The sequence below is a fragment of the Lissotriton helveticus genome, chromosome 3_2 (assembly GCF_964261635.1).
Source record: "Lissotriton helveticus chromosome 3_2, aLisHel1.1, whole genome shotgun sequence".
Taxonomy (NCBI): Eukaryota; Metazoa; Chordata; class Amphibia; order Caudata; family Salamandridae; genus Lissotriton; species Lissotriton helveticus.
The window spans coordinates 262,440,491-262,455,795 of record NC_136062.1 but is presented as its reverse complement, the minus strand read 5'-3'; the positions used below and the strand labels follow the sequence as shown (position 1 = coordinate 262,455,795).

Below are 15,305 nucleotides of genomic sequence, written 5' to 3'. Positions count from 1 at the left end.
AGGCACATAAACGCACAGAGGTTCATGCAATGTGTGCACTTTAGAACTTCCAAAACTCTTGCAAACATAAATGCATCTATATCTATAAATCTATCTAAATCTATAAATGTTTCTAAAAAAAGTATATAATTGGTCACTCAGGTCTAGAAACTGGCTCTACCAAGCCAGTGGAGTAAGGAAACTTGAGTCCACCGCCCATGCACAGTGCTGGAGAGGGCCCCCTGGAGAATGGGCCCCCCGCACCGTGGGGGCTGCGGGGATATTGTTACGCCACTGTACCAAGCACATAAAACAAACACTGATCCATTAAGATTCACCCAATATATCATGTTAAAAATCCCTAACCTTAATATGGCCTAATATACGCCTAATCTGACACTCTTTAATTTCCAACCTTTTCTGTTAGGAAAGCTAATTATGAGTAATAATAATTATCCCTCGCTACTAATATCGTTAGTGTTGTAATAGTGATCACATCAGACAAGATAACGTTCAAGATAACGTTAGTGGCCATCCCATGTAAATTACCCCAAGTGCATCAAGCAAGATTGCCTGCAGTAATTTAAAGAAAGGCTTTGTCAATCTTGAATGCCTTACGTGGGTAATACAGAATGGCCACAGCTTAAATGCTTGTGACACCAAGGTACTAATAGTAGTAAGGAACCTCTCCAAGCCACATGGTTTATCACGCCACTATCAGCTTTAAAAATATTTAAGGGAATCAGACATTGCCATATCCGCCCTGAAAAGACAACTTTTTGTTTGGAATGCACATTTTTCATAGGTATATTAATTTAATCAAGCAAAAGCTACACATTTAATAGGATGGATTGGACTCAGGAGAGCTTCTGCTCGGTAGGTGGAGAGCTACCAGTAGCACATGAGCTGCTCGTTGGAGAAGCCAGATTTAATCTATTGAGGACAAAACAATTTTTCACGATCTCAGCTGCTGCAAAGACAAAATCAAAGCCTAGGCCATCCCCAATTTTCATAATACCTCTCCTTAGGTCTGATTCTCTCAGCTTTCCAAGCATCAACTGTATAATACGCACATTTGAACTTTCTTCCTCTACCACTCTTCACCGGCATGTCCTTTGTTCCATTGTGTTGTGATCTTTGCAACTTATTCCCTCACCTTAACTTCAAATATACAAAAATCAAATAAATGTGCACTCTATTGCACTTCTAACTGCTTTACATTATGATTGTCAGAACAGGTGTGGAGCAGCAAAGGATTCTTTCAGGATGGTATTAAAGGATGATAGAGACAATCACTTTGAGATTTAAAAGGATAATGTTCTCTGTGATGTATTTTATGCTCACATTTGTAAATGAACAGCTGGCTTCATTTGGGCCAAGATGAGCATGGGTTGCCTTGTACTCAATAGCCTCGGTAAGCCTTCTCAAAAGCCTCTCTCTGTTCCTTTCACACATGTCCTGTGGAAAGAGAAAAAAGTTAACACATTGAAAACACCGTTATATTGAATAAATATTTTGAAAGCCCTAAAAGCTGTTCTATGTTTCACACACACCAGAAAAAGCCTTAGAACACAGCTCTTGAGTTTCACTTAAAGACATAATACAAACAAATAAAGTTCTTGATAGAAAGTGGGTATCCCACTCTAGGTTGAAGTCAGATTTCCTTTCCTTCCTTATGCCAGGAATCCCATGCATTGTGTTGGTGTAAACCAGTTTAGTTCTAGATGTCTGAATGCAGGGAAGGATGTGTAATGTCTTCACTAATTAATTATTGAATCCTCCGCCTTATGTGCACCTCGATGATTCTTAAAAGAATGCTAAGTTTAAAGGGTACAAGGACCACTGTACTACATTCTAATAAGTTTCTAAAGTGTACATTTTTAAATAGCAATATATAATTCATGAGCCCAATCGCTTCCTGATCTAAATACATATGTAAACGAAAATGGAAACCGCTGCACTCCAGATGTGTTCAAATTTATCACTTCACATGGTTAGGGTGCTGAGGATGTTCACCTCCTGTTCCTAGAGGTGCAATTAGAATAATATGTCCGGAAAACCTTACACCGTGTAAGGTTAAAATCTCCAGCACTCCTTAGGCGACAAAGTCGATGTGTTTCAACAAAGGTAAAGAAACAAAAAGTATTTTCTAAGTAGATGTCATATTTATTCTATCGTTGATTGAGATCAGATTGCGTCATATGATGAATCATCCATTAGGAAATCATTCAGGTATAGGACATCAATGGAAATTATTTTCAATCAGCCATCATATTACATAAATACGTTGAAAATATGTACCCGATGCATTTCGAGCCGCAGCTCTTCTTCAGGGGGAATATTCTAGAAGAAACATACAAAATTACATGTATCGCAGTCCAAGGGGGAATGCACCTAGTACTATTCAAAAGGTGACTAAATGCCATAACATATGCAGTAAAAGCAACAACTGCATGAGTTATATGAAAAACTTAGGTGGGCTCAAGGGTGACTCAAAGTAGGATACATTACTGACTCAAATGTAGTGTTAAAGTAGTGGAATAGTTATGAAGTAAAACGAATGAAGAACCGTCATAGAGCACTCGTGAACTATTAATCAGAACATGCAAAGTCCGTGTGGAAAAAGCAGAGGGATAGACCATACGTTAAACAAGTGAACGGGGTATTCGTGTCAGATGGGAACAAATGTGGTCCTCACAGGTCCATGTAAGTCACCACTACACGAGGTGCAGAAAGTAAGAAGTGCCGATCCGAGTAGTGAACCGGAATACAACGGTATAAGTTCGCAAACGTGAGAAAACCCGGTGTGAAAGAAATACGGGAGTCAGATTGTGCAGGCATCAATCAACAGCGCTTACCTCTACGTGGTTAGTAAAGTGTTTCAAGGTACCGGAGTATGAAAACGCTGTGTCAGTAAAGTCGATGTGTTTAGTTACAGCCCGGATGACGGAAGCTGGTTAATAATGGATTTCGGTGTGGAAACAGAAAGTGGACTGCTCAGACTCAGTCTCGAGTGTAGTGCAAGCATGTCAGAGTACAGGGGAACTATTAAAGTTCTACGATGCTCAATGCCAAAGAACAAAGAATAAATGACCAAGGAGTAGTGCGAAATGCAAAACAACCCAATAAAAGAAACGTGAAATGAGCAAAAACGATAAAAGCAATGAGAAAAACAATGAGACTAAGTTGAGAAAAAAAGTAGAAAGAGAAGACACAGAATAATTAATATCAAATAGTGTAAATATAAGTACATATATAAAAAAAGCGTGATCAAAGGTTACTGCATATAATGAGAAAACCATGTAAAAGAACACCGGTATTACTCAAAAACTGAGAACAAACTGGAGTACTTGATTCACAGGGCAGGGAGAAATAACATCCCAGGGCAGCAAGTCAAGTTATCTAGGAGAAGCTTATAGAAAACAGCAACGCCAACTTTACTGGTTGCAGGGCATCCAGTAAAGTTGGCGTTGCAATAGGAACTTTTTATTGTCTCTACCTTCTGTCTTGATCATAACTTCCAATACCAGAAACCTAATTTGGCTTGCATTTTGAGCTTGATTTACAAAATGTGCTGCCACCACAAACTTAAGATTTTTTGTGCGGATATTACTCCGGTGTTCCGTTAATCTTACTTTAACCTTACGCTCTGTTTTGCCCACGTACGGTAGGCCGCACAGGCACTTGAGAAGGTAAACCACGTTAGTGGTATCGCACGTAGCATTCACTCTCAGTTTAATTGGAGTCCCCTGAGTGTGGTGTGGTATTATGGTGCCTTTGATGATACTGTTACAATTGCCACAGTTGTGGCGAGGAAGTGTCCCCTTATATGTAGTCTGAGTGATACTTCTGCGTGGTTTCAACAGTTGTTGGATGTTTTTGGAACGTTGACAGGCAAATATAGGATAACTTTGGAAGATGTTATTGAAATCTTGCTCAAGTTGTAGAAACTGCCAGTTTCTTCAAATAGATTGTTTAATTTTGGTGCTCTGGGTAGAGTATTTAGAAATAAATAGTGCACGTTCATCTGTGGTCTATGAATGAGCTTTCACTGCTAATAGCTGAGAGCGATCTTTGGTTTTCACTCTATTTTCTGCCGATTGAGTGATGATGTTTGGATAACCTCTTTGATTGAATTTTTCAATGATGGTGAAGCAGTCTTCTTGGAACAGTTCTTCAGTGGATGCAATTCTTTTGGCTCTCAGGAGTTAAGAGTATGGAAGATGTTTCTTCAAGCTCATTTGGTGAAAGCTTTGAAAGTGTAAGTAGTTGTTGCGACCTGTGGGCTTGATGTAAACTGAGGTCTCTAACCCTGAGACTGGCTTATGGTATGCTTGAATTGAATTCTACCATTAACTTGGTTGAGGTAATTGATGGCTGTCAGGAGTTGGATTTCTGAACCTTTCCAAACCAGAAAAATTCCATCGATGTATGGATGATAAGTACTTACATGTTCTTGCCACTCAGGATTCGAGAGAATGTAGTCCAATTCATATTTAGCATAAAAAGATTCGCTTACGCCGGAGCGGCGCAGTTGCCCATAGCTACTCCCGAAAGTTGGAAGAAGAATTTGTCTAAACATCTGAAATAACTGTGATGGAGAGTAAACTGCATGAGTTCCATAAGAAACACTTGTAAGTCAAGGGGTTTATAGTTTTTCAACAAAAATGCTTCCATGGCTTGTAATCCCAGGTTGTGGGGAATAGAGGTTTATAACAAATTAACGTCAACATTGCACAGGTAAACTTGTTGGTTGGATTCGATCACAATGTTGAAGATTTTTTTCTAGAAATTGGTGGTGTCTTGGATGTAACTCGACACGTTTCTTACACTGAGTTGCAGGTGTTTGTCTATGTAGATGCCAATCGGTTTGTGGATGGAGTTGCGGGTGCTCACAATTGGTCGGAATGGCGGTCTGATAGAATGTTTATGGATTTTTGGAACCCTGTACAAGTATGGAATTCGAGGATGGTCTTTCGTTAAAAAATTCTTGTCACGTTCTGTGATAGTTCCCAGGTTCACAGCTTTGTCAATGAGGGTTTGCAGAACTTCTTTGAATTCCATCGTGGGATCAAAGTTAAGTTCATTGTATAGTGTGGAATCACTAAGGTGTGCAGATATGTTATCTGTGTAAAAGGTGGTGTCGAGAATAACTAACGCACCACCCTTATTGGCCGTTCAAATGGTGATGTTATCATTGGCTGCCAGCTGGGCAAGGGCCTGGAGTGCTTTTCTTGACAAGTTAGATTTGTGATGACTCTTATTCTGGTAGATGGTGTGCAAATCCTTTTGGACCATTGTCTCAAAAGTATCAAGTATCTTGTGCCTCACAGGTGCCACAAAAGTGCTCTTGGTTCATAAATCCAAAAGAGTACCAAGGTCTTCGCGAGGTTGAGGTTGACATACGTTTATGAAAAAATGTTTAAGTCTGAGTGATCTCATGAATTTGTAAAAATAGACTTGGGTGTCCAGTTCATTGGATTGGTAAGTCGGGACAAATGGAATACCTTTCTGTAACACCTTGGTTTGGATTGCACTGATGTCTGTTTTTGAAATATTGATGACTAGGTTTTGTGACTCCTTGTTGATTTCGCCACAGGTAATTGAGTGTCTTTTCTGCTGGGTCCTCCTGGATCATCGATTTGGTCGGGACCTAGTCCTAATAAAGGAGCCTGTGTCATTTGTGCTGTATTAGAAGTAGTAGGCTGAGTCTCCATTTGTTGGGGAGTCTGACGCGGTGTACCTTGTTGAAAACCTTTTCGAGACGAGTCATCTGATGAAGAAGATTCTCCTTCTGTGGATCTGCTATTAAAGGATTGTTGTTGTCTTCTAGTAGCATATATCTCTGCCCAATTGTAGACCTCACCTAATTTGTAGTCCACAGTGTCTCTTTTGAACTTCCTCAATTTTCCTTCATTCATTTATTTAGTGTACTTGTCTAATTGGGAATTGATGTCTTCCAATGTCTTATTTCATTCATCGCTCGTTAACTTGCTACTTAATTCGTGTTTCAGTTGGGTGACTTCGCTCTCTAACTCCTCAAGAATTTAGAGAGTTCCTCAACAATTAAGAGAATTAAGCCTAGGGAACATTTGTTTAAAATTCCATACCATTTTTCGGTAAAGCATGTATTATTTTTACATAAGGTAGATTTAAGGGGAATACGCAATCCCCTGGGTATTCTCTGAACTTTATGGTATCTGATGAGAGTACTTGCGTGCAGCCGCTGGTTGATTTCTCTCTTGGCTGTAAAAAGTAATTGATGAATGTTTGATTGTACCGATCAGGTGCTGGATGAGATGCATTCTGGCTCTTGGATGAGCGAATAGATTCTGTCAGTGGCTTCTGAGGAAAATTCGAATGTATCTGCCATATTGCCTGTTAAGTTTGCAATATCAGTATATGACATGATTACTTCGTGGGTGCACGCGGTTGAACAGAGGCAACAATGGAAACGAAAATGGAAACCGTTGCACTCCAAATGTGTTCAAGTTTATCACAATAGTTCAAACTTCACGTGGTTAGGGTGCTGGGGATGTTCACCTTCTGTTCCTACAGGTGCAATTAGAATAATATGTCCGGAAAACCTTACACCGTGTAAGGTTAAAATCTCCAGCACTCTTTAGGCGACAAAGTCGAGGTGTTTCAACAAAGGTAAAGAAACAAAAAGTTTTTCTAAGTAGATGTCATATTTATTCTATCTTTGATTGAGATCATATTGTGTCATATGATGAATCATCCTTTAGGAAATCATTCAGGTATAGGACATAAATGGAAATTACTTTCAAACAGCCATCATTATTACTTAAATACGTTAAAAATGTGTCCCCGATGCATTTCGAGCCGCAGCTCTTCTTCAGAGGGAATATTCTAGAAGAAACATACAAAAATACATGTATTGCAGTGGAAGGGGGAATGCTCCTAGTACTATTCAAAAAGGTGGATAAATGTCAGCATATGCAGAAAAGGTAACAAGTGCATGAGTTATATGAAAAACTTTGGTGGGCTCAAGAGTGACTCAAAGTAGGATACATTACCGACGTGAAAGAAAACTCTCAAATGTAGTGTTAAAGTAGTGGAATAGTTATGAAGTAAAACGAATGAAGAGCCGCCATAGAGCACTCGTGAACTATTAATCAGAACATGCAAAGTCCGGGTGGAAAAAGCGGAGTGATAGAACATAAGTTAAACAAGTGAACGGGGTATATGTGTCAGATGGGAACAAATGTGGTCCTCACAGGTCCAAGTAAGTAACCACATCACGAGGTGCAGAAAGTAAGAAAGTGCCGATCCGAGTAGTGAACCAGAATATAACGGTATAAGTTCGTGAACGTGAGTAAACCCGGTGTGAAAGAAATACGGGAGTCAGATTGTGCAGGCATCAATCAACAGTGCTTACCTTTACGTGGTTAGTAAAGTGTTTCAAGGTACCGGAGTATGAAAACGCTGTGTCAGTAAAGTCGGAGTGTTTAGTTACAGCCCGGATGACGGAAGCTGGTTAAAAATGGATTTCGGTGTGGAAACAGAAAGTGGACTGCTCAGACTCAGTCTCGAGTGTAGTGCAAGCATGTCAGAGTACAGGGGAACTAATAAAGTTCTACGATACACAATGCCATAGAACAGAGAATAAATGACCAAGGAGTAGTGCGAAATGCAAAACAACCCAATAAAAGAAACGTGAAATGAGCTTGTTTCACGTTTCCTTTATTGGGTTGTTTTGCATTTTGCACTACTCCTTGGTCATTTATTCTCAGTTCTCTGGCAATGAGCATAATAGAAGTTTATTAGTTCCCCAGTACTCTGACTAGCTTGCACTACACTCAAGACTGCGTCTGAGCAGTCCTCTTTCTGTTTCCACACCGAAATCTATTATTAACCGGCTTCCGTCATCTGGGCTGTAACTAAACACGCCGACTTTACTGACACAGCGTTTTCGTACTCCGGTGCCTTGAAACACTTTACTAACCACGTTGAGGTAAGCACCGTGGATTGATGTCTTCACGATCTGACTCCTGTATTTCTTTCACACCGGGTTTACTCACGTTCGGAAACTTATACCGTGTATTCCGGTTCACTACTCGGATCAGCACTTTCATCCTTTCTGCACCTCTTGTTGTGGTGACTTACTTGGACCTGTGAGGACCACATTTGTTCCCATCTGACACAAATACCCCATTCACTTGTTTAACGTATGTTCTATTACTCCGCTTTTTCCACACGGACTTTGCACGTTCTGATTAATAGTTCACGAGTGCTCTATGGCGGTTCTTCATTCATTTTACTTCCTAACTATTCCACTACTTTAACACTACATTTGAGAGTTTTCTTTCATGTCAGTAATGTATCCTACTTTGAGTCACTCTTGAGCCCACCAACGTTTTTCATATAACTCATGCACTTGTTACTTTTACTGCATATGTTATGGCATTTAGTCACCTTTTTGAATAGTACTAGGTGCATTCCCCCCTGGACTGTGATACATGTATTTTTGTATGTCTCTTCTAGAATATATTTCCCCTGAAGAAGAGCTGCGGCTCGAAATGCATAGGGGACACATTTTCAACATATTTACGTAATAATGATGGCTGATTGAAAATAATTTCCATTTATGTCCTATACCTGAATGATTTCCTAACGGATGATTCATCATATGACGCAATATGATCTCAATCAACGATAGAAGAAATATGACATCTACTTAGAAAAGACTTTTTGTTTCTTTACCTTTGTTGAAACACAGCTACTTTGTCGCCTAAGGAGTGCTGGAGGTTTTAACTTTACACGGTGTAAGGTTTTCCGGACATATTATTCTAAATACATACGTCCCAGGCAACACACAGGTTTATTTACAATTTACAAAGTAGTACATCTCCAATAGGCATTTCCTCTAACACTTGAGCATGAATTAATTAACATGTTGGGTGCCCTAGCTTGAAAGGCATCATGAACATAAAGAAAGAATGACTCCTCTGCACAGAATATGTGGACTTCACCTCTTGAAGTATTCCTTAATTAACTTTACTTGTTAATTTAGCCAGATACCCCTCTATAAAGATAGAAGGGATAGATTAAGTAAAGTCTGCTATAAAAGGAATAGCTATCGCCTCATAGATAAAATAGCTGGTAGTTGATTGAGGTAGACCAAGGAGTATTCTAATTAATTTCTTCTCCTCAACCTGTAGTGGTGATAGTCTAACAAAATTCAGGATTCTAAATCCATATCATGCAGTGGGAGCGGCTATTATGCTCTACATCCTAAACATAGAATCTATAGGTTTCCCACCAAAGTGAAAGTCACTAAATATTGGGTGATTTAATTTTGACATACAAAGTTGCCTGTTCGACAGACGTGACTCTCAACTAGGTTTACAGGGTAATGATCATATTTCACTTCTAAGTAAGCAAATAAAGTGACTGCCTGTTGAGACTGTGAGGGTTAATAGGCATTACACTGGGTTTTATTAGATTCTTTCTCAAATCCAAATTACCAATTAACTCTACATATAGTGGTATCAAGTATTATAGGCCTCTATCCATGCAAGAAAGCAGTACAGCATCATCTGGACACAGGAACGTTAGCAAATGCTCAGCTCTATATTTGCAGAATCTTGAGAACATGGCTTCAGATGATCCTAGTTAAAACCAATGTGCATGTTAAAAAGAAACTCCCCTGACTCATAATTACACTCACTCTGTGGGCCAAAGGCAACAGTGGACATAAGTTGACAAGTCATCCTCGCCCTTATTTTCTATAGGATTGATAAGGGCTTAGTTGTGTTACCTTTATAAACAGCTGAGGTCAGGTCAATTTAGGCAAACAGACACTCTCTTTCCAATCAATTGTTTGTTTTGAGACAATAAGACATACATTTAAGCATTGTCCCTTTGTTCCCTGCCACTGTGCTCACATATACTGAATTCTCACAAATGTTATGATGTCCGTGTTCCACTTAACAGAAATATAAAAGCTGGGATTCAACCTGACACCCTGACCTCATGTTAGATATAACTGAGTCATCCACCTGTTGCCATTTTAAGTTTCCAAGATAGTTTATGGGGTCCTTGTTCCATGGTTTAATACAATTCTTGGAACTATTAGTGACTGGGATATTTATGGATCATTTGGCCATAAACAAAATTTGGTAATCCTTGGCTCTTCTTATTCCTTTGAAGTTAAAAATAAATACTTATATTATAGTCAATTACACTCATGGTGTCTCCGATGGTAAAAGTATGCCCAGCAGGCGCTTCTAGGGAAGTATGTGCAAAGAAATATTTAGGCCCATATTTACAAAACCTTTTCACTACCTAGCATTGTGCAGGCAACACACAGGTTTATTTACAATTTACAAAGCCACGCATGCCTTGATTTGTTTGGTCTTGTGTGGCTTTATACAGAAATATAACACAAAGTAGTGGCTTGCGCAGCATTATATTTCTTAGAGGTAGAAGTTCCATGAGTGGAGCATGGGTATTACCGTACATTCACCCAAGGATTTCACACAAATGCCTGATTTACTAAGATTTGTAAAGCTTGAATTGTGTGAAATTGGTAAGCTTACCACAGAGATGTGCAACAAAAATAAATGTGTTTATTGTGCCTTGTTACTTCTTGCTTTCCACTTGGTTAAGGAGCGTTCACCTTTAAGGCCAACACTCAGTAGGCTTCCTCACATTAAGACGAGTTATGTTTTGCGTTACAGAATTCAAAGTAAAGCTGGCAACTAATTCCTCTGACCATTGTACTCCAATAAATGATTTTGGGTTGCAATGTTATAGTTGAGAAAAATGATGGCTCCAACGTGAATTAATGAAGCATGAATAAATGAAGCACTGAACAACCTTTTATTGATTCAATGATGAATAATTGAAGCTAGGCCTCCCCTATCTGACTCAGTGTGACCAGGGACTATATTTGCTCCTCTCTTATAGTGTTTTCTGCAGAGAGCTAAAGAGTGCAATATCTCTGTAAATATGGCGCTCTTCAGCTCTCTCTCCCATTCATGCAACACAGCTACTTACCTTGTTGCACTGAGTAGCGTGAATTCTTTGTAAATCTGCCCCTTCATGTTTATGGTGACCACAAAGTCCAGTAGGCCTTGTCCTGGACTACACATCCTAAGGCCCGAATTAGAGTTTGGGAAATATGGTACTCTGCCAGAAAGGCTAGGGAGTGCCCAGCCTGCCAAACCCGCGGTCCATCCACCTCACTTAGAGATGGGCGGACCTTAATTATTTAGTTGACTAAGCCAATAAATGCTCCTTTCCACAGAATAGTTCCTCTGATGGCAAGTTGGAGTAGGGGATGTCATAGGAAGGACATTACACTGCCTGAACTATTTACAGTGAATGATTTAATGTCTTTTTTTCTGTGAGTCACTGCAAGGAAAGTCCAAGCAGTGAGAGGCAGGAAAAATGTAATGAGCCCACTCCCAGGGAGAAAACTCATCTCAAAAACCACCATTTGCTAATTGAGATTTCCTCCAGCTTTATATTACAGCGTAATGTGGTAGTACCAAGTATGATTAAAATAATCTGCTAGTTCTAATTGTTTTGTGAGTCGGATAGTCCCTCTTGACAAGGTGGTAAACCATATATGCTTGTTTTTATATAGAATAAACTTAGATGGGCAACTGGACCAATGAAACTATTACATTCTAAATAAAACATCCCTTTTAGATTCTATCCACCACATTGAAGAGTGTCAAATGATCACTATGCAGTTTCCCTCTAGAGAGGGGCATCGCATGTGCAGTCGGTATATCTGGCGAATTTAGAAAGGGGACATTCTTATTTATCCATATCCAAAATAGTGAATAAATAAAAAATGCGGTTGTATCCTCAACATGACCGGTGGACCTGTGAGTGCCTCTGATACTGTAGGGGCTGTGACTGTAGCCTCAGTGCAAGCTAACAGACTTCAGTATTACAGAAAGGGTCATATTTAGATGTGAGACAATCTTGGTTATCTCATGTCCCCAGGAACATTTGCCACATTAATAAGGACCCTGGTTAGAATGCGGGAGTCTTTAAAGGACCCTGAAGTGTATGCCCTAATGCTAGTAGTCTCTCTTTAGCTGACATATTCACAAGCTCACACCTCTTCAAGGGTTTCATAGCCGTAATGCTGCTTGATTGTGGGTCCGCAGAGAAGCATGTAGCTATCAGTAGCAACCAAAAGAAAGACACTGGTCTGTCCCTTCTCAGGTGGAATGCTCTCCTTGTCTTCCAAATGATACCTAACTAGGTCAACTACTGCGTCAATACCTCAGACCTCCAATGTAGCTGACTCTTTCATAGCTAAGCCAGTAGAGCCTGGGATCTTATCCCAAATGCCTTTTGTAAGTGTGCCTTAATAGTGCTAGGATTGTGGTTATATTTTGGTGCTCAGACGTTGAGGATTGATTAGCCTACTGTTATTCATATACATCATGTACCAAGCATGCCTAGTGACAAATAAAAATATATTGGGAAGGTGAGTGCCTATCTGAAGCATAAGGTGCACCGAAGAGCGGATTCACCCTTCCTTTTAACATGTTATTAGGCATAGGCAGTCATGATTGAAAGTCCAAAGTTGGAGTTCAGCCAGTGCATCAGACTGTGTGACTTATTGATGCAGCTCATGACCCTCACCCACCTAATCCAATCAGATTCGTTTTTAAAAATCTCACATGGGCTACAGGAGATACAATATAAGCTCTAACACGGCTGATCTACAGTTTTCACTTGTCAATGTTTACAAAACTACTGGAGGATTTATACCAAGCATTTGGTAAAGCTATGGCATCTGGATGTCACATAGAGTGTCATTCTCGCCAGTGATTTTATAGATAAATAATGGCATAATACTCCACAAGAATTAGAATTGGAAAATCCAACTGCACAAATATACCTAAAAGAAGAGAGTGGCAAGACAGTGTAAAGAGGAGAATGATGATGAATGAGATATGCAGGTAGGGTATTTCAGAAAGATGTTAGGAGAAAAAGGAAGTAATGGTCTGAGGGAGAGAGAGAGATAACAGAGGAAAGTGGTGTGAAATATTGTTTGCAAAAATATAGTTGCTAATATTAGCAATGTTTTATTAATGTTATGTATTTTATAATACATTTTATATGTATGTGATGTATTTTTTTGTATAAGATTTGTTTGCATTTTTTATATACGTGTTAAATTTGTAGTATTTATTGATTATTTTTTCATTTTATTTTTGCAGTTTTAGTTCCGTGGCAGGTTGTGGGTTTATAGGGGAATAGTGTGGAAAGCAATTTAAATATATAAAATGAATTGATTATTTTTAGTAGTTATTAATATTTTTTATTAGAATTTTGTGATTTTAGTCTGGTAGCAGGTTGTTGGTTTACAGGGGAATAGGGTGGGAAGTAATTTGATTATAATAAGTGTGTTGAATATTGTTTATGTATTATTATTTGTTTAATTGAGATGTTATAGTGTTAAATGGGTAAAGCAATTTATTATTAATTGAATAATAATTGGATGTTAATTAATTTTAATTAGTTAATTGGTAATTAATTATGGTAATTGTGCAATTAATTTTCGGTGGGTGTTGTTTTATTTTTCATTGATGAATTAATAATTAATTGTTAATTAAGTTTAATTAATTAATTAGTAATTAATATGGTTATTATGTAATTAATTGTCGGTGACTGTTCTGGTGTACATAGGAGTGAAAGGTGGTAGGTATTTGGTGTTGAATTAATTATTATATAGTTGTTAATGTTAATTATTTGATATTTATTTTGTGTAATTGTTTATTTTTGTGTGTGTTTTAACGGAGTAAAAGGTGGGTATTAAATACATTTTTAAATATTTAATTATTAGTTGTTAATAGTAATAGTTTTTCTTTTAAAAATAGTTTTTGATTATGTTTTATTATTTTATAGTTTAATTTCGGTGTGTGTTGTGGATATTGTAGTGTTAAAGCATGTGTAATCAATGAATGTTCATTATTGTCTTGTTATTAATAATTTTTTATAATTGATTATTAATTATGTTAACTATAGAAATACATTGAATTAAAAATGTTGAAGTGTTTCGTTATTGTTGTGGTGTTGTAGGGTAGGAAATTAAATAAATACATTTATGTTTTCAGTAATATTTGGTACTTTTAAATAATTATTGTTTATAAATGTATTTATTAATTTATTTTATATATTATTCGTAGGTTTTTGTTATATGTAATTAACATTATAATATGTGCCCTTTTTATAGGTTTAATATATTTAATTGTATATTTTTAAAATATTGTTAATTGAGTTTTATGATTTTTAACAATTTGTAATATTTAATGATTTTTTTTAATTGTTTAAGTGTTATTAGTAATTTTGGTTTCTTTGCTATCCAACACCTTCCCTACTGTTGTAATCTCTGGAGTGGGAATACTAATTTTTACCTCTCTGCTATTCAGCACTTTCTCTCCTGTTGCATTCAATGGAGTAGAATAGTCATTTTTTACCCCTCCGCTATCTAACACTTTCCCTACTGTTGCACTTACTGGAGTGAGAATAGTAATTTTTGCCCCTCCGCCATCCTTCATAACACGGCATTCTGGTGCTTGAAGATATCATGTTTGGAATGCAAGACTGACTCATTTGAGATTGATATTATGCAAGGAGGGGAAGGCACTCTTCTGATCCCATGGCCGGGAGCAGCTGATCCTTGATGTCAGCACCCCTCTCTGCATGGAGCGGGAGGCTCAAGAGGGCTTCTCCGCTAGGCGGTGGGGCGGCGAAGTTCCTGGTGGCCAGAGAGCCTCCTCGCTGCTTTTGGAGCTCGACATGGTGTACTGTTGGTCAGGGTGACGAGCCACAGCTCTTCTTCTCGGCTTCGGCCTGTTACTAGGTAACACTAAGTGCCCCAGCAGCATGTATGGAGCACCACCCAGGGATCTCTTGAGATGCCTGAACAGTAGAAGGGTTTCTGCCTCGGACTCACGCGCAAGGTGGTGTATGGGCCGAGCCCCTGGCAGGCTACTTATCCCCAAGGAAAACGGACAGGAGAGCCCTCAGAGCTCTCAGACTGCAGAGCACACAGAGCTTTTGCAAAATAAAGCACACAGAGCTCTTGGTGATAAGGCCACAAGAGCTCTGGGAGAGTGCAGCCCCCAGGATGCTTGGTAAACAAAGCCCCCAGACCTCTTGTAAAGCAAAGCACAGGGAGCTCTTGGTGACAGTACAGTAAAGTACACAGAAACTTTGATGTCCCTGAGTTTCCTAGAACAGGAGGCAAGCACACACACGCCCTTGGAGATTTCTTCACAAGCAGGATATCACAGAAAGGCATAAAGAGTTAGTGATTTTCCTCCACC

At 38.7% G+C, this 15,305-nt stretch overlaps 1 protein-coding gene across 2 annotated transcripts in view; it reads right to left on the bottom strand.

Moving 5' to 3' along the window:
* Positions 1-15,305, bottom strand: part of LOC144826290 (tetratricopeptide repeat protein 24-like) — a 520,525-nt gene that overhangs the window by 373,614 nt on the left and 131,606 nt on the right. For both annotated transcript variants that reach the window (XM_078684636.1, XM_078684637.1), the window contains exon 6: positions 1,324-1,437. In XM_078684636.1, coding sequence (XP_078540762.1) covers positions 1,324-1,437 — 114 coding nt within the window. The remainder of the gene's footprint in view (positions 1-1,323; positions 1,438-15,305) is intronic.